The sequence below is a fragment of the Centropristis striata genome, chromosome 5 (genome assembly GCF_030273125.1).
Source record: "Centropristis striata isolate RG_2023a ecotype Rhode Island chromosome 5, C.striata_1.0, whole genome shotgun sequence".
Lineage (NCBI taxonomy): Eukaryota > Metazoa > Chordata > Actinopteri > Perciformes > Serranidae > Centropristis > Centropristis striata.
The window spans coordinates 39,153,307-39,179,325 of NC_081521.1; the positions used below are offsets into that span (position 1 = coordinate 39,153,307).

Consider the following 26,019-nt stretch of genomic DNA (forward strand, 5'->3'; position numbering starts at 1 on the left):
GTCTCGGAGAAAAAAAGGAAAGTCTTTAAGCCTCGGTAGGCGCGTCTTGTATGCGCCCACTGCGCGTCTGGTCCAATAGACGAGCGGTGCGTCTTTTCCATTGGCGCATCCCGCCTCCTGCTCCACCCTGCTGCGCGCACACACACACACACACACACACACACGCATAGGAAACCCCCACACAGCAGCTCAAACACTCGTGCCAATAAAATGGAGAAACAGTTCAATAATGTCATATCTACTGTTTCGAAGAGCAGGCAACAAATGTCATGACAAAATATAAATCACAAGGGATTATTTTAAATATTTATATCTGGTATGGTTTTTATGGGGGAACTGTCTTCACTGTGAGATTGGTAGGAGGCTGTGAAAACAGCGATCAAAACAGCTGATTGAAAGTCAATAACGAAGAAAGAAAAAGAGAAACTGACATTTGGTAAAAACCCATTTGTGCCAACAGTAAAAGCTCCGTCAGAAGGGGTTTTTAAAAGGGTTTTCTTTCATTTTTCTCTAATCTGTAACTTTTGAAGAAATGTTAGGGCCCACGGAGAGTAAACAAAAAGTAAAAAAACAAAGTTCCAGTGTACACCAGGTTAACATGGATTAAATAAGACATTAGACTTGAGTCTATTTTTGTAAATCTTGCTTTTATGTCCATTGTTTGTTGTCATAATAGGTAAAGTTGAACCACTAAACCCCCTTTAGGCACAACCCCCTAACCCTCCCCCACCCATATGCATAGTATCCTCTTTCTTCTGATATCATTTTTTTCTTTCTTTCTTCACTAATTTTTGACAAAAAGCGTATTTTATGATAATATTCATGTACATTTACTGTAATACGGTATATTATGGAAATATGTACAAGAAATGTATGTATCTGCTCATCCTCAGTTGTTTTCTTACATTACCTATCTCATTATCTTGTAGAAACATGAATATAATATCTATATCTATTTTTTTACAGTACAATTATAGTAGCTATTGCTTTATTGTTGAGTCTTCGACTTGCATTTGTATTGGGGAAGGTGAAGCTGTTGGATTATCTGCTAATTAGCACCTGATTGTCTAAAGGCACACCTGTTGGCAATGAAGCAACATGTGAAACATTAAGTTTGCTTCTTTTTCTGAAGACAAAGTAATAGATTAGCCTAAAAAAGAAAAAGAAAAAGCTAGAAAGAAGCTATTTTACTGTATTATTTTACAGAGGTTTTCTTTCTAAAAAAATCTGTAAATTAATAAAGGCCTATTGGGATATTATAGTTTTTACAAGGTTTATTCAAGTGCTAAATTGGTCTTGATTGTTGAATTACAATGAATTCTATGCAACAATACAAAAAAAATATACATTACATTATTGAATGTCAAATTAAGGCAAAGTAAAACTTTAAATTTAATGTAAAAAAAAAAAACCCAGTTAAAAGTCTGGCAGAAAAATTTGTCCAATGTTTACCATCATATTAAAGTTAAAAAAAACTTTAGTTATTAAAAATATACAGTACAGGCCAAAACTTTGGACACACCCATCTCATTCAATGCGTTTTTCTTTATTTTCATGACTATTTACATTGTAGATTCTCACTGAAGGCATCAAAACTATGAATGAACACATGTGGAATTATGTACTTAACAAAAAAGTGTGAAATAACTGAAAACATGTCTTGTATTGTAGATTCCTCAAAGTAACCACCCTTTGCTTACTAGAATATAAGACATGTTTTCAGTTATTTCACACTTTTTTGTTAAGTACATAATTCCACATGTGTTCATTAATAGTTTTGATGAATCTACAATGTCAATAGTCATGAAAATAAAGGAAAAACATTGAATGAGAAGGTGTGTCCAAACTTTTGGCCTGTACTGTATATCTTTTTTAAAATACACATATTTTCTGTATATTATGCGTATTTGTAGGAATTATCTGTAAGATCAGTGTTTGGTCGCGTATAATAGGTGTCAAGATAATGTTCACCATCTGAGTTTAACATGTTAGCATTGCTAAAAAATGTATAATTCAAGAAATACAAAGTACAGCTGAGGCTGATGATGATGAGAATGGGACATGGCTTTGACCAAATACCTGCAAAACCTTAAGTAAATTGGACAAATTGAAATTCAAGCTAGATTCAAAGTCAGGGATCACCAAATGTTTTTCATCCTGAGGGAATGAACGTGAACCTGGTGTTGGATACCAAAAGTCAGAAGGATCCACCTGGTAGTTATTACTGCAGCCAAAGCTGAAAATAATTAAAATCAAACAGTTCTAACTTATCAAAAAATGAAACACTGCAATATCTTTCCCACATAAAATGCATAATTCATCACTGCATTAAAACACAGGTGAAACAAAAATTGTCACAATGTCAAATTATTTCTCTTCCTACAAAGGGTTGAGTGAGTCAGCCAGTACCCTGACAGCCAATTTCAAACTGGCACACTGTAATATAATTCAAATGACTATCAAGTCTAAAAAGAAAAAGTTATTTAAAGCTCTGAATCGGGGTGACAGGGTTGTGTAGGTTTTGGTTACAGTGACAGCAGCAGCAGGGTAGGGACAGCCTGGAGGTGTGAGATCTTTCCACTGGGCGCAAAATCATTAAGCGAGGGGGAAGAAAGTGGGATGATTGATGACAAGAGCTCTCACAGGGGAGGTGACCTGTTGCAGGAAACAAACAGCAGATAAAAGCGAGGCTGCAGACGAATCTCAATGTCACCGACGGCAGCCAGTCTGAGAGGAAGCTCTCGTCTCTAGTTCACTTCTGAGGATTTGTCACACAGATGTCCTTCACACTCTTAATTCCTTACAAATGACTGTGCCTCCCAAGCACACACACTCATACACTCACCTCCCACTTCATTCAGACTGGCAGACTCCAGTCATCAGAAATGATAAAGTGGGCCTCTACTTGTAACTTCACAAGGTACTGTTACTGCAGCATAACACACTTACAGTTAAATCTACACTGTAGCAGAATGCTGTAAGAAAACAGCCAAATTGTGACAGTAACATACTGTTTTCCATTAAAAAGGTATTATACTGTAGAAGGTATGTATATGTATATATGTGTGTGTGTGTATGTATGTATGTATATGTGTGTATATGCATGTATATGTGTGTGCATGCATGTATATGTGTGTGCATGCATGTATATGTATATGTATATATATATATATATATATATATACATGTATAGCCTTTTTTATTTTAGCAGTCGATTCAGCTGTTACCTTTTTTTTTTCTCTCCTGTTTTCCTTATTGCACTACTTTCTGTTGTATTCTCCTTTTTTTTTCTTTTTTTTTGTAGAGGATATGGGACAATGGGGTGGGATGGGCGGGTGGGGTGGGGGGAAGGGGGGGGTTATTGTGTACACTTACAGAATCTGTAACCTGTTTTTTGTTTAATTACAAATACCAATAAAAAGATTTTTCAAAAAAAAAAAAAAAAAGGTATTATACTGTAGAAAACAATGCATTCTGGGCAATATTTGTAGGTAGCTTGCCGTTTCCCATAAAATATATGATATACAGGTTACAGCGAAGACAGTGCTTAATTCATAGTGATTGGCTTTCAGACAGTAATATGCTCTATTTACAAAAAATGACTCCATTGTATACTGCAACAATATTGCAACAAGCTACAGCACTATACTGTGTTTTAGTCTACTGTAAAAATCAATGAAATGCAGAATTTTACTGTAATTCAGTGTGTGGTTTTATCACAGTACCATAGTGTAAAGTAGATAACAGTAAGGAAAATTTAAAATTAACAGTAAAATGCTGGCAACCCTGCTGCCAGTATTTTACTGTTAATGTACAAGACAATTGTTTACAGTGTACTGTATTTGCTTGCTGCCTGCTGACAGACTGTGGCTGCAGCAGGGGCGATTTCAGGATTTTTAAAATGAAGTAATTCTAAGAATTATATCAGAAGCCCCTTTCAGACTGCTGTTTCAAGTGGCGATATTTATGCCTCTGGGATGTTTAGCCTTCAATCTGAACATCCCAGAGGTGTAATGGGGGGACAGAGAGATCTGGGCTCTATAGCACCTTCGGAGGTAGTAACAGAGGCGTTACAGGGGCGGAGGCTGTTCAAGGTGGGATCAATGTGAATCAGCAAGACGGAAAATAGATGACAGGCGTTATTTGTGTGACCAACACCCAGGTAATAAGAAAGGAAGTGGATGGTATCATCAGAATCACACCTCTCTCTTGGGTCCAACAGTAATCGAATCATTTTCAGCAAAATGCAGAACAACTTAGCCTGAGTCTGTAGAATCTCTGCAGCGAAAAACAGCATGACAGGCAGTTCTTCCACCATGTTTGTTTTGAATGCACTCACCACTGCCGCTGTTCTGTTACATACCTCTACCGTCTCCGCCCACTTTGCTCTGGGATGCCGGATTGCAATGTGAATGGACGCCAATATTACTCCGTTGCGGAATCGGTATGATGGCAAAATGCTGGCAAAGCCCCTTATGGCACTTTTGCGGAACACAGTATGAAATTGGCTAGAGATAAATACAGTGTTGAAAATTGCCTTAAAGGCTGACATCTGCACACTGCAAAAAAAAGAAAAGTTGGGTGAACTCAAAATTTCAAGGCAACAAACTTCGATAAAATTTTAAGTTGGACAATTAAACTAAATATTTTAAGTTTTGTTTTTGAGTTTGCTCAACTCTGAATTCAGATTTTTGAATTTATAATTTTACATTGTAATAACTTTTAATCCTTACTTCTGCTGACTTCTGCAATGTGCTGAATTGGCACGATTGTAACGCCGCTATGAAATGTTAGCTAATGTTGCGACCACAATTTTGAGTTAGCATTGATATGCTAATGGCTACTCTTGTAGCTGTAACAAGCAGCGCCGCTAGCATCAGTTAGCCGCTAGCATCAGGTAGCCGCTAGCATCAGTTAGCCGCTAGCTTTCACTAATGACCGAATTCCACCGATTTCTCCATTTCCCAACAAAGAAATAAGAGTTATCAGAACTATTGTCCCTTGTTGTGAACCCCAACTTAAAGATATAAGTAACAACAACTAACAAACTTGTTTTTGAGCAGACAACTGGCTTTCTTTGTTGTGCTAACTTACATTATTGCCCTAAATGTCAGTCATTTATATTTCCAAGTTTTACCAACTTAAATCACCGTTTCAGGCAAAAAATACAAGTTGGCTTTTTTTGCAGTGCATTCTTTCCCATTTTTTTAAAATGGTAACGCCCACTCAGCCGTAGCAAGAAGTCACACAAACATAATCAGAAACAGTGTGATCTTCTGTCACGAAATAACACAAACAAAACAAACTTACAGACTGAGGCATTGCAGGAGCAACAACTCCTGTTCCTGTACGAGGTAAAACTGCTGTTTTTGTCAATGGAGTCTGGTGGCTTTGAATTAGAATTAATAAGGGCTTCAGTTCCCTGTCCAGTAAAGACAGGAAGCATGAAGGGCGGTCTGACAGCAAGGTTGTTATTATTACATTCTCTTGAACTGATATTGATTTTAGTAAATGTGTTCTAATCAAAGCTACCAGACTTACTTTTCTCTCTCTAGGCACGCCCCTGGGTTGCAGGATCGTTGAGTCATGTACAAAATGTGCAAATAGACAACAGAGACATTGTTAATGTTTAAATATAAATTTGTATTTACATCGATATTAACATCAAGAAACAAGGTAAGAAAAAAAATGCAATAGTATTTTACATCCTGTAATAATGACTGTATGTTTCCCAAATGTGTTTTCTCTTTTTCTTTAACTCCAACGATGCACTGAGAGGAGTTTCTTTCCTTTAAAGCAAAACACAGACATTTATTTTGTTTATATTTGTAGATTTCATATTCTTCATTGAGACTGGGGTTAAAAAAAACAAAACAACAACTCCGATTTATTATTCTGAGACAAAATGACATCAATCATGAAACCTCCGTCCCAGCTTACAAAGTCTCGACATTCTCTTGTGAAATAACCGTTTGCAGCACCACAATTCAACTGGCCATAAGTTCTACAGAAAGGAAGAAACAATCACAAAGATGAGCTCAAAACCACCTCAGCAGAACCAGACTCGTCTCTACTCTATGTCATACGGATGGGGATATAATATATGCAATTAAACATATTTAGTTCAATGTATATTATAGGTTATGTGCGACAGTAAAAGCACACATGAGTACTTGCACGATCTACGTCAGGAACTGTTTCTAAGCACTGCAGAATGACAAACAAAAATCTTTGGATTGAGCATGTGTTCAAAGGTAGATTTCTCAACAAAAGCTTCACAGGAAATATAATGAAAATAAAGGCAAACGTAAAAAAAAAAAAAAAGAAAGAAAGTCACCTGGCAAGACATTGACAGGTAATAATTAGGGATTGAAACCTTCATGTGTTGCTTCCGTGAGGATTAAACATCTGTGAATGAAACAAAAGGACTTATGGACAGTTACATGGTGGGACTGATCTCCAAAGTCCCGCCTCTGAGGCTGAGCTATCGTATCTGCAAAATTCAAAAGCACAGAAATCTCTGGAGTGAAACTTTAAGTCTCACATGGAAGCATGAGGTTCGGTTCAGAAAACAACAACCCCACATACTGGTAAGACATCTGGGCCCCTAGAAGCCTAACACAATCATGTGTCAACTCTTTTTGTATAGGCATATTTTGTGTTTTCTTTTTTTTTTTCTTTTTTTCGTCAAAAGAAAAATAATTTATCTAGAAAAAAAAAATTACACACTAGCACCTCTTTAGCTAAGACAATGTCCTCAGAAAATAACGAGTGCTTTCTGAGAGAAAGAAAGTGGCAGTATGAAAGAAAATCTACACGTACTGCTTACAAAAAGGAGGCCCTTCCTTTCCAACCGGCGGTTAAAGTATTGAAAATAAAAGCTGACCTATGACGGATTAAGAAAATTACACTTTTAAATATCAAGCCTTACAATCTGTGCAAAAACAGTATGTGACCTACAAAAGCATATATATATTTATATATAGTACATTTGAAGCGTATTTACAATTCATATTCACAGACCAAAGGGGAAAAAAAATCTCCAAACAAGACATCATGTCCAATACTGCAGTGCCGTCGCATTGAGTAAATGATACTTGTCCTCAGAGGAAAACCAGGAGCAAGGATTATTGCTAGAAATCTAACATACACTTTTCTCTTACAATGGGAGCTAATAAATACATAATTTCATAATTGGCAATCAATTTTTATTTCTGCACTTGTACTGTAGTAACACTGGAAATCGGTGCGATGTAAAATATCTGCAACATTTGGGTTTAAAAGTTACCTCTGGAATGATAAGGTGATAATGAATCTGTATAAATATAAGTGGAGTTTTGAACATTAATAGAAGTGTTCCAGTGTGTTTTCAAAATGACTTAAAAACTGTCAATTTCTCTTTTTGTAATAAATTGGTACCACTGTAGTCGAGCGCGTCGGATAAAATCTGTGCTTGCTGCCTTTCTACTGGTTCTCACTTTAGAACAAAGATCATCAGGGTTACTCATTTCCAATCAACAGCCCCCATTACCCAGAGAGGAAAAGTTGGAGAACACACACACACGCACACAAATAAACTAAAATAAACAACTGCTGCTATGCATTAATTCTTGGGTAAAGGCCTCTATATTGCCACAATCCTTTTGATGTTGGCCTTTCCTTAAAGTGCAATCAGCCAACAAGTAATTCACTCGTACTTTCGCCCAGCGGCGTCCTGGAGGACGAAACAATGTGCTACTGCTTAATGACATTCATCTGAGTGTCACAATCTGAAGCTCGTCATCTAGAACCGCATTTACTTTACGTACGCAGAGATCCTCCAGGAGCAGCAGAGAGACGGCGGGTTAAAAACAAAAAACAAAAAAAAATCCCACGAAACAAGAGAGGAATCCCACGTTTTAAATCTGAACACAGCTTCATGGTACATTCGACAGAGGAGAGGACGTCCTAACACGTTTGTCCATGTTCAAGTCTGTGATCGACTCATGTGTCCATCCACCTTCACCGTTTGGTCCAGCGAGCAGAGTGTGTGTTTACTGAGGCGCACACACGCAGCTCGTAAAGAGAGGAATATTCAACTACAGTCTACGAGAGGAATCACAGAGCTGTCTATCTGACTGTCTTAGATTTATACGGAAATGTGTCACAGTGTTTCTGATTTCTATGAATGCTGCGTTTTCATGTACGCGTCTGTTTTCCCCAGGTTTGTCAGACTGCCGTTACTGGCCGTCAGTCCAAAGGAAGTTCACTCCCCCATCTGGTGGGAGTGCACCACTGCACACAGACACACACACCGCCGGGTCCTCCACACACACTCCAGTGCTGCAGCCGTGTCCTATCTCTGAATGGAGATCACAGTGAGACAAATGCTTCAGTCATGATGCTCAGCAGTATTTCTGGATAGAGGGGAGGAAAGAAAAAAAAAAAGAAAGTGAACAAATGTGCACAATTGAAGTGCAACTGACCAAAAGCTTTGTCATTTTTTAAAACAGCTAACAGAATCAGACAGGATAATCTCACTTTTTTTTTCAAAAGGTCATTATAAGGCCCAAACAAAAGTCTTCTTTAAATAATCTCAGTGTAAGGGGATCTATTATGTTTTTCCCATATTTTCTGCAATATTTATAAGGTTACAGCATCAGATGTTCATGTGTGTGTGTGTGTGTGTGTGTACATACATCTCTATTTGCTTAAGAGTTCAATTTGTATTCATATGGTTGTTTGTTTGGTATAGCGCTATTTTTATAATCTTTATTTTATTTCTTTTATTTATTTCTATTTCTTATACAGTTTTACCCCCAGGCATCAATGCAGTATTTCTGATCCAGATTCCTGTTTTTCTGTTTGTTTCATGTGGCTGTGGCTCAGGTGGTACAAACAACATGTGTGGCCACCTCATTATTGCTTTAACCCATAAGAACCCATGGTGACACCCATGTAACAAACACTTTAAATGTTCTAGAATCTCCCATATTCAGCTTTATGTTTCACCTTAACTCATTAAATCCCTCAGCAAGACTGTTTGACTGTGACAAGAAGTGACTTCTCCAAAATATGTGTGTGACTGGAAACAGAAATGTAAAAAAAAAGAGCTAATTTCAAAAAGCTTATTTTTTGTTACTCGGCTACTTAGGCTAAGTTAAGTACAGTTGACCAAATATGAACAAAAAATAATCCTATCCTGTCACAATTTTGATAAATGTTGCGGAGATGCAAAGAAAAAGGCAAAATTGTGTTTCTGTAAGTAGAAAAGGTGTCTAGTTTATTTATTTTAAAATAAGAAATATCATAAACATAACTTCCATAAACGCCCAATGTAACATATATGTCATATCACAGATCTTTGACATTTAGGGGTAGAATTTTTTTTTTAAAAACATTAGAAATGTGTTCTATGTGGTCCACTCGTTCTGTGGTATATCCCCCATAATTTTCCTTTAAGAATAAATAGGTCTGGGTTCTTATGGGTTAAGATAAATCTGACTCAATGTGGACCTGTGCTTTAAGCTCTCAGACTCTCCTCTGCACCTACCTGATCAGGTCCCATCGGCATGCGTCCCATCACCATTGGGTTCATCCCCATCTGTCCTCCCATCTGGCCCATGTGACCTCCTCCTCCGCTGGCCGGCATGCCCCCGTTCATCATCATGCCTCCATACTGACCCGGATTCCCCTGCTGCCCAAACTGCTGCTGCCCTGGAGGTCCCTGCTGCCCAAACTGCTGCTGAGGGTACGAACTGGTGAAGAAGAGCGACAGGAAGGGACACGAGTTGTAGTCGTAAATTGAAACTTTTCTGACAGCAGTGTTGTAGTACCGGATGTGTTTGAATTCATACCTGTTGCGGCCCATGCCTCCCTGCGACCAGCCTTTCATATCTGCCCCCTGATACATAGGACCGCCCTGCGGGTGCTGTTGCATCATGGGGTTTTGAGGCCCCAGGCGGCCGGGCATCATAGCGTTAGGAGGACTGCCGCCTGATGGGCCGAATGAGGGGTCTCCCTGCTGGCCCATCCCTGTGGAGAAAAATGATCCCGCCTCAGCTCACTCAGGAAACAGATCATTGATACACAGTCCTATCGCCTGGGAGCAAGTTCTGATACTTATTTCATTTCATTTTTTATTAATTCTTCTTTTCAAACCGAAAAATAAACAACATAAACTACAACAGCGTAGGCTAGATGCATATACGTACAGTACAGGCCAAAAGTTTGGACACACCCATCTCATTCAATGCGTTTTTCCTTTATTTTCATGACTATTTACATTGTAAATTCATCAAAACTATTAATGAACACGTGGAATTATGTACTTAACAAAAAAAGTGTGAAATAACTGAAAACATGTCTTGTATTTTAGATTCCTCAAAGGAACCACCCTTTGCTTACTAGAATATAAGACATGTTTTCAGTTATTTCACACTTTTTTGTGAAGTACATAATTCCATTTTCATTTTTTATTAAAAAAATGCATGTTAAAACTTTTTTTTTATGCACATTGGAAAGACCCTTTATATAAAATGCATGCAATGGTTTTACATGACATTGATTTTTTTTTTAAATTTTCTTTTTATGAAAATATAAATTTAACAATAAAAAAAAAAAAAATGTAACTTGCAAATGGGTAATTTGACCCACAACATAATAGGAGGTTGAAGGTTTGTAAAAAAACAAAAAACAAACGAGGGAGATGTAGCTGGTTTCTATTGTTTAGTATTCTATCTACTATCTGAATGAATTCATATTCTACTTGTTTTTAAAATGTAAAAAAAAAAACCAAACCTCATAAATGTATTGTTAAAAAAACATCTACTTTTTACATGAAAAATATGAGATCAGAACCTGCAATGCACACTCTCACCACCAGGGAGCAGCAGTAGTCTGTGAGGAGCAGGTTTCGGTAAACTCACCATAGCTCCCACCGTAGCCGAACTGCTGGGGTCCCGGCTGGCCCATGTTCGGCCCTGCCATTGGGTTCTCCATGCCGCCAGGAGCTGTGACGTTTGGAGGAGGACTGAATCCTCCTGCAGCTGCAGCGGCCGCCGCTGCCGCCTGTTGGTGCTGCTGCTGCATCAGCATCATCATGCGCTGCCTCCTCATCTGCATGGTGACCATCTCCCTGCTGCGCTGAGCCATCATCTGAGCATTGAGGAAGCCCGGCTGCACCACACAAACATAATCAGAGAGTTTAAGGAGGGTATAAATATATTTACAGCTTTTATCAAATATCTATGTTATAAATTTTGCAGTATATAATGTTATATGTGGAGTTGTGATTAGGTGTCTTTCTGTTACATCTGCCATCGGTATCATCTGATGGTTCTCAGTTGAAGTTAAACTCCATTATAGTCTTCTCACATTTTTTAGAAATATACTATTTAATAAGACACCTGAATAATTCTTCAACCAATTGCAAAGCACAAGAAACCGACACAACCATTCCACCAGGAGTGCCAGCTCAGCTCATTTAATACCTCCAACACCAAGAACAAACATACTCAAACACAGTTATCTATCGTTCAATAATATCATGGAACTCTTTGCCTCCTCGCATTTCTAGCACGCAAAACAAATTGTCATTCAAAAAATTACTTAAGACACACTTGATGCCGCCCACCAAATGAATAATTACTAATATGTTGCAATTTATTTTGTTTTCTTATTTTATTTCTTTTTCTCTGCTATATCTATAGCCGGATGATTCTTCCTTTTAAATGTTCTCTAATGAAATGATAAATTATAAGTGTATACAGCTGATATGGACACTATAGACATCTGAATTAATGATTTTTACAGTATAACATTTGTCGGGTAAATATGAATGTAGAATTTTTTTAACAGTATTGCATGTATGTATTAATTGAGTTTGTCATTGTTTTTCTTGTATGTACTGTTTTTGTTTATGTTGTTTGTATGTCATGTTCTATGTCTTTTTAGGGACCCCAGGAAGACTAGCAGTCGCCAAGGCGTCAGCTAATGGGGATCCATTCAATAAACAAATAAACAAATAAACAAATATAAACATGAGTCTGCATACAGACAAGAGGTCATAATATTTTGAAGCTGAACAGTCCAGCTCCTGTCAGACTCTCAGACTCAGAATATATACTATTCATTTAAGCATTTAAGGCAAATAAAATGTCCCCAAAATAATATTTATACACACAAGAAGGTAAAACCCATATGTAATGGGACTGTGGTAGCCATGAAAACCAGATTTCTTGGATCTATAATCTCCCGGGACCAGAAGAATGAAGGCAAAATAGACTAGATTTGACTCGACTTGAGTTAGTCTACAAGACAATCAGTCTGTTCACTGTGGCGTGTGGTGAACTGGCTACCAAACGGGACTAGCCAAGACTACAACAGACAGTCAGATCTGCTAAAAGGATCAGTACCACATCCTTGTAAGTCAACTTTAACCAGTTGCAACTACTAATGCTGCATGTAAGAAATTGAGAGTTACTGACAAACTTGAATCTGATGATGATATTAAAACAAAATCGGTGACATTTAATCTCATTACAAAATGAGCATTAAATTTGTAAGAAAGAACCATCTACCTGTCCTGCCATGCCGGGCTGCATGCCGGGCCTCATGCCAGGGTTCCCTCCTGGGTTCTCCATCTTCATGCCCATGCCCTGCCGCGTCTGATTCATGAACTGAGGAAGGAAAAAAACAACTTGCAACATAAGATGGAGGAGCAAATGTTACTCTGACCTTGTCCCACTTGCGTACCATATAAATTATAAATACATGCATATATAGATGCTGTTAGAAAACAAGAAATTAATTGTATGATTAGGACATTTTCAGTCAGTGGATTACCTGCAGTAGAGAACCTCATACAAGCCCCTTTTAATTTGAACAACTAAATTGGTTCTATCCCTTTAAGAAGTCATAAACAGATATTAATTATGTGTTTCCAGGTTCCTATTAATATATCTGTTTTTCTCTTGCTGTTTTGCACTACTAACATTTTGTTCACTTTCTCCCTTGACTGATGTTTTTCTGTATACTGCCATATTGATGTAAACCTTAATTTGTTATTCTTCAAAAGTGAATCTCCTAACATGATTAGATTATAATTATTGGGACAAATGCAAGAAAAAGAAACTGTTTTTGCATGTAAGCTGATAAAACAATGAGCCTCCTGTAATGTACCTGCTGTCCCTGCAGCCTCTGTTGCAGCTGGAGCCTCATGGGCTTGTTGGCAGTCATCATCCTGGGTCTCATCATGTTGGCCCGAGGGTGACCCATGCCGCCCATTCCACCCATACCAGGGAAGCTGCCACCTTGGCCCATCTGAGAGAGCATGGGCCCAAACCCGCCCTGCTGGCCCTGTCCCTGCATAGGGTTCCCTCCGTAGCCGGACTGCATGGGCATGGCTGGGGGTCCGGGATAGCCCTGTCCATAGAGAGGCTTCTGGTCCAGCACCATGGACGGGTCCTGCCCCGGAAAAGGCTCCAGCTGCTGCTCACTTCCCTGGTTCTGGAGCAAACAGGACGAGAGGACAAAAAGAGAACTTTGTCAAACCTCTCCATCTAATTGATTAATTTCCAATTGGTTGGCTCCGTAATTGTCTTTTTCTAAGCAGCACAGACAGATCCCTCTGGGCTCATCTATCTCCTTTCAGTGAAAGAACAGTCTGAACACGGTGAGTCATGACTGAAATATCTAATGCAAAGATGAACGATGTAAGGCTCTTTTATGAGTCATGACAAGCAGACTGATCATTTCTCCTTTCACTTTACTTTTGGAGGGATCTAGAAGACCACAGAGCTGAGATGGCTGTTAATCTGTCTCTTTCCATCTTTTCAGACGACCTACCTGGCTGACGAGGTCTGGGATGCCCAGGGCTCGGTCTATCTCCTCCAGAGCGATGCCGTCAGTGTTATTCAGCAGAGAGTCCAGCTGGTCCAGAAGCGCCCGCTCATCGCTCTGACCCTCACTGGTGGTGGGGGGCACCAGTAGATCATCTAAAGTGTTGCCAAACTGGCGTCTACAAGACACACACAGACACACACACACATCATAAGTCAGTATAAACCAAGGTTATTATAGTTAACGAAAACTAACGAAATAACGAAAACTAGAATTGAAAAAACATTTTCGTTAACTGAAATAAAGATAAAAACGAAAGTTTTTAAAAAACGATAACTAACTGAAACTGTATTTTGTGGTTACAAAACTAACTAAAATTATAGTGAAAATGTCCTTAGTTTTCGTCTTTGTCAATTTTTTTCATACGTAAACCTTTTTGGTTGATATGAAATCTATTTCATCTATCTGGTTTTATGACTTAATAAACTTATTGGGGCTGAGATGGATCAGACAAAGGAAATAAAGGAAACATTTATTGTGACCTTATTGAATCTGGCACCCAACAAATACCCCATTCCAAAAAAACTAAAACTAACACTAAAACTAATAAAAACTAAACTAAAACTAAGCATTTTCCAAAAAATAAAACTAATCAAAACTAGCAAACTCACTCGAAAAACTAACTAAAACTAACTGAATTTGAAAACAAAAATTGACAACGAAATTAAAACTAAAACAAATGAAAAATCCAAAACTATTATAACCTTGGTATAAACTCCCTGCTGGGCTCACTGCAGCTCATCAGGAAAAAAAATCAGACAATGAGGGATGTTCCACTGACCTGTTACCCTCCATGCTCATTATAGTGTCCGGCCAGGAGGGGGACTGGTTGGGCTGGCCCTGCTGGCTGAAGGGGCTCATACCCATGCCCATGTCAGCAGAGCCTCCTAAACCACAAAGACAATTTAATTTATACACATATAGAATGACTGGGCAGACAGAAACTAAAGGTAGGATGTAATGGAGGACTTACAGTATGTATTAGTGCATTTTTCCACTGCATGGTACAACTCCACTTGACCTAACTCTCTTTTATTAATTTTCTATTTGCAAAGTTTGTGGCTGTACGTGGTACTTTTATTAATGCCAGTTCCGCTGAAATTACGGCCAATAACAGCCGCAAATTTTAAATTTGCAGCTGACAAAACTATGCCGTACGAAGTGCAGATGTTCCTCTGTTTGGTGGCAGTGAGTGGTGTGTTGTAGAAGATGATGTCATGGCAGTTTTATGCAGCGGGGCTATGACAGTCAGCTATGAATGCCATGGGTAGTATATGCAGCGGAAAATGAAATAAAGGGAAAAGAAACCAGTACCAAAAGTTAGTCGGATCGAGTTGACCTGTACCATTCAGTGGAAACACCTGACAGACTGAAATATTTTAAACTAAATAACTATTAGATGGATTGTCACATAATTTAGTACAGACCTTTGTTTCCCTCAGGATGAATGAATCCCTTAACTTTTCACCTAACCCTCAGGTAAAATGTACAGTACAGGCCAAAAGTTTGGACACACCTTCTCATTCAATGTTTTTCCTTTATTTTCATGACTATTTACATTGTAAATTCATCAAAACTATTAATGAACACATGTGGAATTATGTACTTAACAAAAAGTGTGAAATAACTGAAAACATGTCTTATATTCTAGTAAGCAAAGGGTGGTTACTTTGAGGAATCTAAAATACAAGACATGTTTTCAGTTATTTCACACTTTTTTTGTTAAGTACATAATTCCATATGTGTTCATTCATGGTTTTGATGCCTTCAGTGAGAATCTACAATGTAAATAGTCATGAAAATAAAGAAAACGCATTGATTGAGAAGGTGTGTCTAAACTTTTGGCCTGTACTGTATATTTGATTTATGAACAAATACCTCCAAAAGCAATGACATTCATAACAACTTCTGTATTTAATTTTCACACTTCTCCCTAGTTTTTGGTACATATCTTGTCTATGATAATTTTTCCAGCATCATGGACCTGGCAACGGTACGACAGACGTACCCATATCCATGAGCTGCTGCTGCAGCATAGACCTGGTGCCCGGTATGCTGTTGGAGCGGCTGACCATCGGCCCTGACATCATGCCCTTGCTGTTGTTGTACTCCATGCCTGGACGCATCATGGAGGGGTGTCCTGCTGAGCCCACTGGGCTGGCACTGCCCCAGTCCCCTGACCCCCCCATGGGGGACCTCTGGGGAACCATGCCCCTACTCATCGGTCCTGGTAATACATAAACACCAGATGTGCACGTGTCAGTATCATGAAAGTGTTTAAGGAGAGCAGTGTGGCACACTCTTGGTCCTAAACATTTAATGTGCTAAATCTGTGTTTTTAATAGGGATGCACGATATTGGATTTTTTGCCGATATCCGATATGCCGTTTTTTTACAACTCATTTAGCCGATTCCCGATACCCGATATTTTTTTCCCGCACAACAAATACCCACAATCAGGGCAAATTTGGCCAATTTCCCAATTGACATAATAAGTAAACATAACCTGTGTTCACTGGGAACATGTGAAAAGTGCAACTGTACAGCAATTAAACCCAAATTGAATAAAACTACATGTACCTTCCAGACTGCTGCTTAAATTCAAATTTAACTTAAAACAGGAACCCAAATGTGACAACTTGTGCAAACAAAACCACAAAAAGAACAAAAAATATTAGCAGCTTCAGTCCCTAATCAGAACATAAATAAATAGGTGGGCTCAGACTACACTGCACAATTCTATGAGCTACAAAACAAGTGCAACAGAGATGTGATGTGCACCCCATTATTTAATCACTTTATTATATCGGCGGATATCGACATGTTGTCCGATGTCCGATAGTTCATTTTCAAGCCAATATCGGCCGATACGGATAACGTGCAGATAATATCGTGCATCCCTAGTTTTTAAAGTTTATCTGATAAAATGATACAAATTCATATATAGTCAATGAGCTAAATTAGAAAACACATAATAATAAAGAGAGTGGGAGGCAGACAAATGTGAAAAAATTAAATGTGAATTAAATAATAAATTAAATTAAATAATGTTGGGCCAGTTGAACACTCACCCATGCTTCCTGGGTAGCCGTCTGGGCTGCCCATCATGTTCTCCTGCTTGATAAGCATGGGCCGTCTCCCTGCTCCTCCAGGCCCACCAGGAGGCTTCCCGTCCATGGACATGGCTCTCTGGAAAGGCCCCCGAGGTCCCGGACCCATTCCTGGACTCCCTGTACAGGAAAAGTATAAACTCATTTGTCATTTGTCACACGTCTTCAGCAGAAAAAGTCAGAACAATGTCTTTGCTGCAAGAAAAAAGGGATGAGTGATCCCAGAAAAAAAAAAAATTAAAAAAAACCTGTGCAGGAGCCCACTTTCTGGATTTTGTTTACTTTAAATGCAATAAAAATAAAATATATTTGGTATGAAAAATGGTTCAGTGGCAAGTGAATCCATACTTGATTTTGCTTTCTTAGTAACAAAGTCCTGCTCGTAAAGGTGAACAAAACCCTCTCATAGATTCACCAAATCAATACATAATCAGTTATATTCTTATGGCTATGGATCCAATGTCTCTGTAAGGCAAACCTGAGTGGCAACATCATAGCTTAAACAAATTGGTGGAGCGGAGTGATAATGCTCTTGAGATGAACACAAAGAAATTTTAAGAATCTGACTCTCATTAGGTTCCTAATGTTTTCCATAATGAAAAAAATATATTTGAGTTTAATCCAGTTTGAGTTTTGAGTTTAAAAGACCACATTCAATCAGTCTACAAAAGGACAAAACACATTTTTCCCCCGTTGCCTCAGGTCTTTAGTGGCAAGGAAACATATAAGAAAACATACATATACAACAACATATATAAGAAACATATAATTCTACATATTTTATATATTATACACTCTCTGGCCACTTTATTAGGTGAAGTGTGTACCTAACAAAGTGGCCGGTGTGGCCAAGAGAACTGCTGCTCATAGGATATTTCCTCTCTTCCTGAAAAACTCAGACCAGCCTATTCAAAGTCACTCAAATCACCTTTCTTCCCCATTCTGATGCTCGGTTTAAACTTCAGCAGGTCGTCTTCACCATATCTACATGTCTAAATATATTAAGTTGCTTCCATGTGATTATCTGATTAGATATTTGTTTTAATGAGCAGTTGAACATGGGCCAGCCAGGACCCCAGCAGTTCGGCTACGGTGTACCTAATAAAGTGGCCAGTGAGTGTATATTATATTAACATTTATTATAAGTGTTTGTCCACCACTTTAAAGTGAATTCAAAATCTGCTCAAAAATTGCGGGTCAACCCCTTGAAAAAGTTTACCTTAAAATCATACTAATAAGGCTGGTCAGGACATTTCCTCTGGTCCTAACCAGAACAATATGAATTATTTTAGATTTAGCTGAAAGCAAATTTGGTAACACTTTACTTGAAGGTATCGTCATAATAGTGACATGATACTGTCATAACTGTGACATGACACAGTCATAAACGTGTCATAAACATTATGTCAATGTCATAAACGTTTATGACTGCTGTCATTAAGTGTCATTTGGTTTTTGTCATGACAAGTTGACATTCCTTGGGTTGTCTTGATTATGACAACTTGTGTACTGGATTGCTACTCCTGAACCCTTCCTCCAATTTAGTGTACTGTAAATAGTATTGAAAACAAAAAAAAAGAAAATATTGTCATATGTAATTGTATCTGTCAATTTATACTTCATGATATGTTAATGACAAATCAAAATGTTACCACTTTACTTGAGGTCAAAGAATATCTTCATTACACCGTCACAATGGTGTCATGACAGTCAGTTTTGGGTATCTTGTCAGTATTCTGTCAAACATCTATGACCAAGTGCTAGAATTGGTCTGTAACCTTGCACATCTAATTATAATAATCATTATGCCAACTTGCCATAAACACAAATATAGACACATATTTTGTTTATGTCAAGTTGCCATGACAAAGACATTTTGTGGTAATGTCACTTTGATTAAAGTCAAGTTGTCATAATCAAGACAACCCAAGGAATGTCAACTTGTCATGACAAAAACCGAATGACACTTAATGACAGCTGTCATAAACGTTTATGACATTGACATAATGTTTATGACACGTTTATGACTGTGTCATGTCACAGTTATGACAGTATCATGTCACTATTATGACGATACCTTCAAGTAAAGTGTTACCGAAAAGGGATTATACTATGAAGCTAGATTTAGTTTCATGTTTTACATTGATTATGTCACATGTGATGTCATGTATGTTTTGCTTCTTATCGGCTTTGGTCCTTCAGACACTTACCCTGCAGGCTGTCGTCAAGGCAACCCTGGGGCTTGCTTCCTGTGTCGTTCGCCCCTCCACCTCCAGCCTGATCCGGGTAAAAGTCAGAGCTTGAACCTCTCAAATCTCCCAGTATTGACTCCAGGTTGTGTAACTGAACATCAAAATAGGCCAAATTAGTTGTTACGTTAAAGTCTGTGAAGCTTCACATTCATTCAGATCAAAGGCAGAAAGTCAAAGAGCAGCGCCCTTTGGTGTCTAGATAGACTCTGGATGGAAAGCTAAATGTCAATGACAGTGTTATCAGGGTTTGTAATGCTTTTAAAGAGAAAAATTTAAACTCTTTCAAAGTACCTAAACCAAAAAAATGTTAAACTTCTGAAGCATTTATCATCAAATCCAGACTGTTGCTATAAGTGCAAGTGCAAAAAAATAAAGTCTACAGAATTAATTTATATCCACCAGCAATCAATGCATATTGACACTTTGCTTATTTTACCAGCTGTTCATTTTAACTTTGATTGTATGTTTTCATGATCATTTATTGTTTGCTAATTTCTCAAATATTAAGGACTTATCTTAGCCTGGCTAACACCAGACCAAATCTCATTGGAGATTAGGTCTGGACACCTACAATGCTTTTCTCCGTAGAGGAGGTGTGGTTTACGATCCTCCGGAGCCGTTTATTGGACGCTTAGAATGTCTATCAAAGCGTCTGTAGGTAGCTCTTAGCCAATCAGATCAGTTATACCAGATGACGTAGTAGAGCAACAGAGATGGATGTTTGTTGTGTGTGTGTCTGTGAGAGAGTGTTGCTGCTGCTTTGCTTCTCCAGTTCTCGCTTTCTGCAAGATTATTTATTTTCACGCTTTATTCCCCCTCATGTCATTCAGCCACACACATCCACTGATTTTATGGGCAATAAACAAGCTGCTGCGGGTCTCTGGCGGCTCCGCTGTCCCCCGATTCGGAGCGAGATCACCGGCGGTGACCGGCGGTCTCACCGGCTCGGCGCAACGAGCCGCAGAAACCGCCCGTGCGGCGCTAATAGCCCCGCTACCGGTGATCTCGCTACGAGCCGGGGGACAGCGGAGCTGCCGAGAGACCTTTCGCCTTTCAACTTTCGCTCTAAACTATTTAAAACACCATCTACAGCTAAAGAGAGTTTCGCGTCCGCAGCAGCCATGTTGGATCCAGAAAGCTTCCAAGTGCCGAGTAGTACGCGTCATCGTCTCACCGTCCCTCCCCGCTCTGTGATTGGATCCCTAAAACAGGGCTAAGATAATCGCTTGGTTTCCAGACGGCCTGGAGGTTCGAAATCAAATTCGAGCGCGCAAGGCAGTCTGGGTATACCCAGGCTAGACTTATCTAGCACCAGGAGACAACAAACAAATATGTAAATATTTAAATATCTTTGGTTTTGATGAATAGCATATTCCTAAACGTATAAAACACAACAGTAAAATTAAGTATTTTCCAAACTAAACTACATAAGACTTTGTACAAAGTTTGTATTATAGTCGCAACAATAATGTCTTCACAAAGAAGCAGCCTTACGTCATCAGGTGGCTCTGACTTGATCTTGCTTTCAGGATGTTCAGGTGCAGGGCCAGGGCCCGATCCAGGGCCTCCCCGTGCAGGGCCGCCAGCGGCCCCTGTGGTCCCCTTTCCATCTAGCTCTTCTAGTTTCGGCTTAACATCCACTGGCTCTTTGGAATCATCCTTGTTGAGGAGGTAGTGGAGGAGCGCGTGGGTCTTCTCTTTCTTGGGGCTGTGCTGCTCCTGCTTGGGCTCCGTGACCATCCCCGGCCCGGCCCCGGGCCCTGATCCTCCAGTCCCGGCCTCACCGCCCTCCTGGCCCCCCAGCGTCACCTTTCCTGTCGCCTCGGCTGTGATCTTAGCTACTTCGTCTGGGGTATTTCCATTTTGTAGAAGCTTGTGGAGGATCTTGTGCTTTTCTTGCAGTGAGCCTGTGTAGTGGCCTGGAGATATCGAGGTTGGCCCGGTCGCCTGGCCTTGATTGGCGCTGGCTGAAGAAGAGGAGGAGACCCCAGTAGATGAGGGGCTGGTCATGCCACCAGCGGGGTCCTTACTGTCTGGGCCGGCAGGAGTGCTGCTGCTGGTTGGTGGGGGTGGTACCGGGGGCCCTGTGGACCCACTGCCACCTATCCCCAGCTCCTCTGTCGGGGAAGTCAACAACTGCAGCAGCTTCTTATGGCCCTTACTGTCTGGCACCCTGCGGGCAGGTTCCGAGCTCGCCACCCCCGCCTCGTTGCTCCCCTCTGCAGACTCTTTAGTCGCTGTAGCTGCCTGGCTGTCCGGTCGGTCTCCAGAACTCTCAGCTTGAGGGTGCTGATGATGGTGGTGATGGTGCATGGGGTGGTGATGGTCGCTGGGTCCAGGTCCTAAGCCTACCGCAGGACTTTTGGAGCCATCTTGGCCTGGTTTGGCCGGCTGACTGGGCTGAGAGGAAGAGGAGGAGGAGTGGATGCTGGGAGAGCTGTCTGGCTTGTGAGCCGGCGAGGGCGACGTTAGGGTGGAGGGGAGGGAGCTCCCTACTCCTTCACTGATGGCTTGCAGGGCGTTTAGGGAGCTGCTGGAGAAGGTGGTGGTGCTCCCTCCACTTCCTCCGCCACTGACAATGCCGCTCATTGGAGAGTGCATGCCTGGAAAGAAGAAAATATCTCAAATCAAACAAGTCAATCAATTTATATTCAACTGATGCTAAGGTATCAGATGCTGCTCGACTAACCTCCAGGTGAGAACTGGTTGGCGCCCATCTTCGGGCTCCCTCGGTTGCGGGGTGACATCAGGAGTCCCGGCTGGGGGCCGCCCATCCTGGGGCTTCCTGAAGGGCTGTTCATGCCACTTAGCCCAAACCCTCCGCTGCTCTGAAAGGGGGGCTGCTGCGGGTGCTGCTGCATGCCTTGGCCTGGGTGATTCATGGGACCCATCTGATTCATCTGATTCATGTGCCCCACCTGATTCATCTGCCCCATCTGATTCATCTGCATCATGCGGTTGCCCATGCCTCCACCTCCACTTCCCCCTCCTCCACCGCTCCCTCCGTACATAGAGCCGCCTCCCATCGGACCCATGTGACCCATGTGGCTCTGTTCGTTCATGCCGAAGCCCCTGTTCATGCTGCCCATGCCCCCCATGCCCATCCCGCCACCGCTGTTCATATTCATTTGGGCGTTCGGGTTGGGGCCTCCCATGCCCTGTTGCCTCATAGTGTTCGGCATCATGTTCCCACCCTGAGCGGAGCGGTATCCGTTTGGTTCCCTGTGACAGAAAACAAGCACAAGGTATGAAAAAAATGCAAAAACCTTGAAAACGCTCTATAAATGCAACTGAAGTACCAATTCCTGCGCAGCATCCTCTCCCTGTTCACAAGACGATGTATAAAAGCTACTTCAACTGCTACTTCAGCTATTTGTGTGGCATGAATGCCCTGGCTGCTGTGCATAGATATGCTGGAAGGGCTTTTTTTGTCGAGGCAATAAATGAAACATCCTTTTGCTGTGTCTGAATGGAGTGTTTGCAATTCCAGTTTCTGACCTCTGTAGTAGGTGCGTGGAGATGAAACCTTGCGGCTCGTTGCTCATGGGGTGGCGGTACAGTTTGCTCTTGGTCTGGGCTGTGACTGGAGTGCCGTCGGACAGGGAGAAGCGGTACAAGGGTGTCTCAGCGTGACCCTGCAGGAAGGCTGCACAGACAGATAAAACGACAAATTAACACCCCGAAACACTTATCTGGTAACTGAGGCCATCAATCACTGCCGTTATGTTAAAACCAACTCTTTGATTACAGTGAGGATCAATGTTGTCGCGCTCAGACATTCACAAGATCAATATTAATACACTGATGCATGAGGTGTGCATGTTTCTTTCTGAAGGAAGCTAAGATAGGTAGCAACAACAAATTAAAAACAAATAAAAGCATTGTCAAAGGAAAGACTAGATAGACACCAAGTTAATTAAATATAGCATCCTGATGACTCAGTCTCCTGCTCTTTCATTGCAGGTTTAACATACTTTACAGAATGAATTTTGAGTTTGAGTAGACCTTAAGAATAAAATTCAAGCACTTTCCAAACACTTTCAAGGTAAAATAAAAAATGTCCAGACTCTCAAAGCCAAGTGAAGACAAGAAATAATTAAAAATAGTGTATATAAGAGTGAATACAGCAAAATCTGTATCTGTTCAAACCAAAAAAAAATGAATCAGATTATCCTTTAAAACTATTTTACATTAGAAAAGTTTAGAGCTAATAGCAACTCCGTCAGTTAATCAGTACTTCCTCATTTCGGGTTTGCTCCGATGTGAGACGCCAGGAGAAAACAAACACACGTCGTTGGGATTGTTTCATTTAAGAAATTTAAAGATCATTGGCTAACAAAATCAAGTTAAATGAAGCATTTAAGACCTTGTAGGAACCCTGTTTCAATTGTTTCAGTAGCTGATTCGTGGTGTGTGTGTGTGTGTGTGTGTGACCCACCATCGTGGTAGTGGCGTTTGTGCGACCAGGGCTGCCCGTCACTGTGCTGAAGGAACATCTGAATGCAACGCCTCAACAAATCCTCCCAGCCCGGACGCATCGACGCTCTCAGAGAGTTCTGGTCAATCTGGATCAGTTTACCTGGTGGGGAGGACAGAGGGAGGAAAGGAAACAAGTAGACGCATAAGGAGACGTCAAACCTGCTCATTGATAAAGAATTCGGTAACACTTTACAATAACCATCATTTATAGATGGTAAATAAACCATTTATAAATGGTAAACAGATGTTTAATCATCATTTATAAACCGTATATAGGCCATTTAGAATGGTGAATAGAAAATGTAATAATGTTGAACTATAATTTATAAATGCCAAATAGATTACTTTACCATAAACAAACATAATTATTAGTTTATTAATAGCTGTACACTCATTATAACATTTTTAACGCCATATTAAATATGTAAATTATTTCAAAATTATTCTTATGCCTTTAAGAAATTGCTTGAAAACATTTAAAAGATTAAATATGTATAGAATTTTGTAAATGGTTAATAATAATTAGTTTATAAACCATCTATAAACATCACTTAGATGGTTATTGTAAAGTGTTACCAAGAATTCTTCTGTGTTTGTTCAGTGAGCATGAAGGATAAGCAGCTCCTCACCTGAGAGCTCATGTCGGGTATTGAAACTCTCCGTCCTCTCCATGGCTGTCACCCGACGGGCCACACAGATCATACATGACTGAAGATCTGCAGGTGGAAAGGTAGAGGAGCGTCAATTATGTTTCATTATATTCCTGAGTAACCACCCTGATTGTCTACTAGTTGTGAGTTTTTCTTGTGTGATTTTGTAGCATGCTGGGAATGTTTTTTATTTATCTCTGCTTAAGTGAACATATTATTAGACTTTTATTTAGCAGTGGGTGACCTGTTTGTGTTTTTGTTTTGTTCTGTGTATTTGTTGTTCGCTTCCATTTTTATTTATTTTATTTTATTTTATTATTTTATATTTTATGTATTATTTTTATTATTATTATTATTTTACTTGTTACACTTGACACTGTTTTGACTCTCGTAATGTCATCTCTTGATTTTGTTATGTCACTGAAAAATCAATAAACAAATGTTTAAAAAAAAAAAAATTATGTTTCATTATTATTACTTGGCTCGTTGTTTTTGGTTTTTAAAAATTCCTTCTCCAGATGTCCCCTGCATTTTTTAAAAATGAGACAAATATGTGATTTAAGAGACAAGATATTTTGAACTTCTTAACAAACCCAGGATTTTCTTTAAGTATCAGGTGTGTGTCACCAAGACGAACAACCCCAAATGTCGCTTTAACCAAAATCTTTACTTATTTTATTATGTATTTCCAAAAATTTGACACAAGTCATGAAAAGACAAACAATAAACACAAAACATAACACAAATACAACATATATCAGCACGCAAAACAAACAAAATAAATAACAATATTAAAAATTTGAGCAGTCAAAAAGAAAAAAGCAAATAAATGGAAAATTAAAGCTTGATCTTACTTCAAATAATATTATTTTCATTATTGCACGGACTGTCTTTCGTGGTAAAAACAAAATAAGTTATCATTTTTAATTCTGAATTTTATGTTCTTTGAAATTGCAAGCACAATTATTTCAAACCTTCAGCTTCAATAAACTTTTTCCACCTTTCCAATATTTGCAATACAACAAAAAAATCTGATTAATAATATTTTTTTCTGTGCAAAATATTTTAGACATCATTTTATCTCATGTTTCTGTTAGTGTGCTGTCATTTTCTGTCATCATTTCTATGATAATAAACCAGTTTTATCCAGATTTTATGTCTCTGTGCTTCCAAACTTTCCTTCAAGCAGAAGGAAAAATAGTGTGCCTCAGAGAATCACTGAGCTAAAATATGCTTCTTGTAATAGAAAGTGTGTAGTGGGGCGGATTAGCTCAATATTGTACAACAATCGTTCACTTTGTGATAAAAGCATGAAATTTGGTAGATGTGTTGGTGAGTATATTTCAAACAAATCTGGATATTGGGCCACCTCAAAAGCGCCCCCTAGTGGCCGTGGCAGGCATTTGTTATACAAATAAATCAATGATGAATAAAAACTGCCCTTTTAATAATACCAACTGGTGATGAATTGTATATTGTTGGAAAGCCTGATTAGTCACCTTTACAACGAGGTACAGCTTGTAAGGATCGTGCATTCATGGAATGAGCAACGGGGCTAAACGTGTGGGTAGCACCCCCCAAAAATGTGCATCCCCTGTGTAGTGGGGCGGATTAGCTGAACAATCGTTCATTTTGTGATAAAAGCAT

At 39.5% G+C, this 26,019-nt stretch overlaps 1 protein-coding gene across 2 annotated transcripts in view; it reads right to left on the reverse strand.

Annotated features, from left to right (window-relative positions):
- Positions 1-5,943: 5,943 nt before the first annotated feature.
- LOC131971470 (nuclear receptor coactivator 3-like) overlaps positions 5,944-26,019 on the reverse strand; it is an 86,166-nt gene continuing 66,090 nt past the window's right edge. Inside the window, exons 8-23 of one of the 2 annotated variants that reach the window (XM_059332950.1) lie at positions 24,352-24,438; positions 23,682-23,822; positions 22,742-22,889; positions 21,933-22,465; positions 20,738-21,846; positions 19,202-19,334; positions 16,953-17,111; positions 15,890-16,108; positions 14,663-14,768; positions 13,828-13,999; positions 13,162-13,488; positions 12,561-12,659; positions 10,908-11,157; positions 9,837-10,014; positions 9,533-9,737; positions 5,944-8,396 (exon numbers count right to left, since the gene is read on the reverse strand). In XM_059332950.1, coding sequence (XP_059188933.1) covers positions 8,385-8,396; positions 9,533-9,737; positions 9,837-10,014; positions 10,908-11,157; positions 12,561-12,659; positions 13,162-13,488; positions 13,828-13,999; positions 14,663-14,768; positions 15,890-16,108; positions 16,953-17,111; positions 19,202-19,334; positions 20,738-21,846; positions 21,933-22,465; positions 22,742-22,889; positions 23,682-23,822; positions 24,352-24,438 — 3,878 coding nt within the window. In that variant the 3' untranslated portion in view covers positions 5,944-8,384. Of the gene's footprint in view, positions 8,397-9,379; positions 9,738-9,836; positions 10,015-10,907; positions 11,158-12,560; positions 12,660-13,161; positions 13,489-13,827; positions 14,000-14,662; positions 14,769-15,889; positions 16,109-16,952; positions 17,112-19,201; positions 19,335-20,737; positions 21,847-21,932; positions 22,466-22,741; positions 22,890-23,681; positions 23,823-24,351; positions 24,439-26,019 lie in introns of those variants that run through there. The other variant, XM_059332949.1, reaches the window with a different exon arrangement.